The sequence below is a fragment of the Homarus americanus genome, unplaced genomic scaffold (genome assembly GCF_018991925.1).
Source record: "Homarus americanus isolate GMGI-L3 unplaced genomic scaffold, GMGI_Hamer_2.0 scaffold3630, whole genome shotgun sequence".
Lineage (NCBI taxonomy): Eukaryota > Metazoa > Arthropoda > Malacostraca > Decapoda > Nephropidae > Homarus > Homarus americanus.
The window spans coordinates 1,500-4,683 of record NW_024752908.1 but is presented as its reverse complement, the minus strand read 5'-3'; the positions used below and the strand labels follow the sequence as shown (position 1 = coordinate 4,683).

General features: G+C 49.0%; 1 protein-coding gene across 1 annotated transcript; it reads left to right on the top strand.

Annotated features, from left to right (window-relative positions):
• Window positions 1–2,113: 2,113 nt before the first annotated feature.
• Window positions 2,114–2,845, top strand: LOC121855224 (extensin-like). The gene has a single exon (XM_042350092.1). It carries the CDS (start codon window positions 2,114–2,116, stop codon window positions 2,843–2,845), a length of 732 nt encoding a protein of 243 aa, XP_042206026.1.
• Window positions 2,846–3,184: the final 339 nt, after the last annotated feature.

The window sequence follows — 3,184 nt, the reverse complement described above, 5'->3', positions numbered from 1 at the left end:
GTCGTCTCTGTCCGTCTCCAGTATGTTTCGTATATTAAACAAAACAACAATAAATTATGAGGACAAAAAAAACCCAACAATGTTACGATTAACAATGCACGAGTATAAAATAAAATAATTGTTTGAAAATATCAATCAAAATCTCAAAATAGGAAAAACTACCAAGAAACAACTTTTAAAAAAATCAAGAATAAAAAAGAAGGAAACCAGAAAATAAATTCGAATAAAAACAGGATAAAAAATTTCTTAAACAAGCAGATTGACCCTCAGCCGAGATGGTCATTGATTTCTTCGGGTTATGTCATTCTTTTTCTTATTTATCTTCTTTCTGACGCCCGTAGTGATGTAAACGTGTCAGTTCAGTTTAAACACAGGCGATGGAAGCTCAATGTTATTACCCCCCCTCTCTCTCTCTCTCTCTCTCTCTGTCTTTATGTCCATTTAAAACCTTTCATTTTTCCATTTTTCATTGTAAATACAATTTTTATCCACCTGGTACACGTTTTCTATGATATCCTTTATCCGTTTTCTATGAAGTCTTTGATCCGTTTTTTATGAGGCCATGAAAACGTTATCACGGACATCATTTCTTATTTTACCATTTTCTTGTCGAATTTCTGGAGCGTATTTTCTTTGTGACCCTGAAAACATTTTCTTTGACTCACGAGACCGGAAAACGTTTTTGTTGCCAGAGACCAAACATTTTCTTTGACCTCTGAAGACCAGGCTGTTTTCTTTGCCCACAAACAAAACATTTTCTTTGACACCAAACAAGCTTATTTTCTTTATTTAACCAAGCATTTTCTTTCCACAAAACAAAACATTTTCTTTGATACAAGCTTATTTTTCTTGTCTACAAAACCAGGCTTATTTTCTTTGTCACATTTTCTTTGGCTCTAGATCAGTAAACATTTTCTTTGTACCCACCAGAAAACATTTTCTTTGTGCCTACAACCAGTAAAACGTTTTCTTTGATTCCACAGGCTTGTTTTGTTTGTCCACGAACCAGGCTTGTTTTCTTTGACACCCACAGACCAGTAAAACATTTTTGACCTTCCAGAAAGCATTTTCTTTAACACCCACGAGACAAGAAAACATTTTCTTCAGCCTAAGACCAAGCATTTTCTTCGACATCCCACAGGAAAGCTTTTTTTAACATCCAAACAATAAAACATTTCTTTGACACCCACAACCAACATTTTCTTGTTTACCCAACCAGTAAAACATTTTCTTTACCCACGAAACCAGCTTATTTTCTTTATTTCTAGTAGTAAACATTTTCTTTGTGGCTTCCCAGAACATTTTCTTTATTACAAACCAGTAAAACATTTTCTTTACCCACAGAAAACGTTTTCTTTGTTTACTCTGAAACCAGAAACATTTTCTTTGACACCCACAGAGGCCAGTAAAACATTTTCTTTGACTCCACAGAGACCAGAAGCTTGTTTTCTTTGACATCTATTGAAACAAAAAAAATGTTTCAATCAAAAACCATAGTCGCCTGTATTTCTTGACCTAACCATTCTTGGTAGTGTGGCAGGTTCTGTCTCTCTCTCTCTCTCTCTCTCTCTCTCTCTCTCTCTCTCTCTCTCTCTCACTGTCACCTCTTCTCCCCTCTCACCATTGCTCTCTCCCTTTTAACCACCTTGAGCTTTCACTCTCACAGTATTATTAAGTTTCCTCCTCTCACTTTTCTCTCCCTTCCCTCTCTCTCCCCTCTCCCAGTACTCTCCACCTACCACTAAGTAGGTTTTACACTCTCAGTGCTTTAATTTGGTTTAATCACTCTCCCTCGCTCTTCCTTTCTTCTCTCCATCTCTCCCCATCGGCAGTAGTGTATTTGTTAATATATTTATTTATATATATATATATATATATATATATGCGTCCCAGGACACTACTAATTTGCCCTCTCTCACTCTCCCTTTCACTCCACTCTCACCATGTTGTTTCACTATGTCTCGTGGGAGGTAATACTGCTGGATTTCTCACCCTCTCTCCCCTCCTTCCTTTCCTTCTCCTCTCACTCTGTATGCCTGTTCTCTCTCTCTCTCTCTCTCTCTCTGTCCCCCCATCCCTACCCACCCCTTGACCACATTTTGGACATCACCACATGTTGTGTTCTTTGAATACTGACCGCGCCGCCCTGCCGCCACGCGCCCCTCGCCGCCACGCATCTCTTGTCACGCCCCGTACGCCACGCGCATCCTGCCACTGCGCCCCTGCCACGCGCCCCCTCTTGTCACCGCCCCCTGCCCGCCGCCTGCCCACTCTTGCCCTGCCCACCACCGCCCCCTCGCCCACTGCACCGCCCCCTGCCCACCACGCCACCCCCTGCCAATGCACGCCCCCTGCCCGCCGCCCTGCCACTCACGCCCCCTGCCGCCACACGCCCCCTGCCGCCACGCGCCCCCCCTGCCTGCGCCGCCGCCCTGCCCGCCACGCCCCCACCTGCCAATGCCGCCCCTGCCGCCCGCCCTGCCCACCACGCCCCCTGCCCACCACACGCCCCCCTGCCCTGCGCGGATCACCGCGCATCCTCTTTGCCGCCGCCGTCATCTCTTTACTCTTCACCCGCCCCATATTTTATAATGCCCCCTCTCTGAGCGCGCCCCTGCCCATCACGCCCCCCCCTCGCCACCACCGCGCCGCCTGCCCGCCACGCACGCCCACCAACCACACTCACGCCCTCTTGGTCGCCCGCCCGCCGCCCCCTGCCGCCGCGCGCATCCTCTTCCTCTTCGTCGCCATCTTTCTTGCGCCCCTGTGCCCCCTCTTCGCCGCGCGCCCCCTCTTGACCGCCTTCCTGCCGCCGCGCCCCTGTGACCACTTGCGCCCCTCTTAATACGCCCCTCTTGATACGCGCCCCCTGCTGCGATAACCCTCTTCGCCCTGCCACTTTCACGCCCTGCCCGCCACCGCCCCTTCCCCTGTGCCCCTATCTTGACCGCCCCGTTCCCCCTCTTCCCCTCTTCCCCTCTTGATCTTGCGCCCCCTCTTACCCTGCCCCGTCTCCTCTTCCCCTGCCTGCCTGACCCCCCTCTTCCGCCACTTGCGCCCCCCTGCCCGCCTTGCTTCCCTCTTACTTGCGCCCCATTCTGCCCGCCTTGCGCCCCTCTTGATACATTCGACCCTGCACCTGCCCACCGCACGCCCCCTGCGCATCTGCCCCTCTTCACCGCCT

Excerpts from the sequence above, each read along its gene's own strand:
- LOC121855224 (XM_042350092.1), top strand. The coding sequence starts at position 2,114 with ATGTTGTGTTCTTTGAATACTGACCGCGCCGCCCTGCCGCCACGCGCC.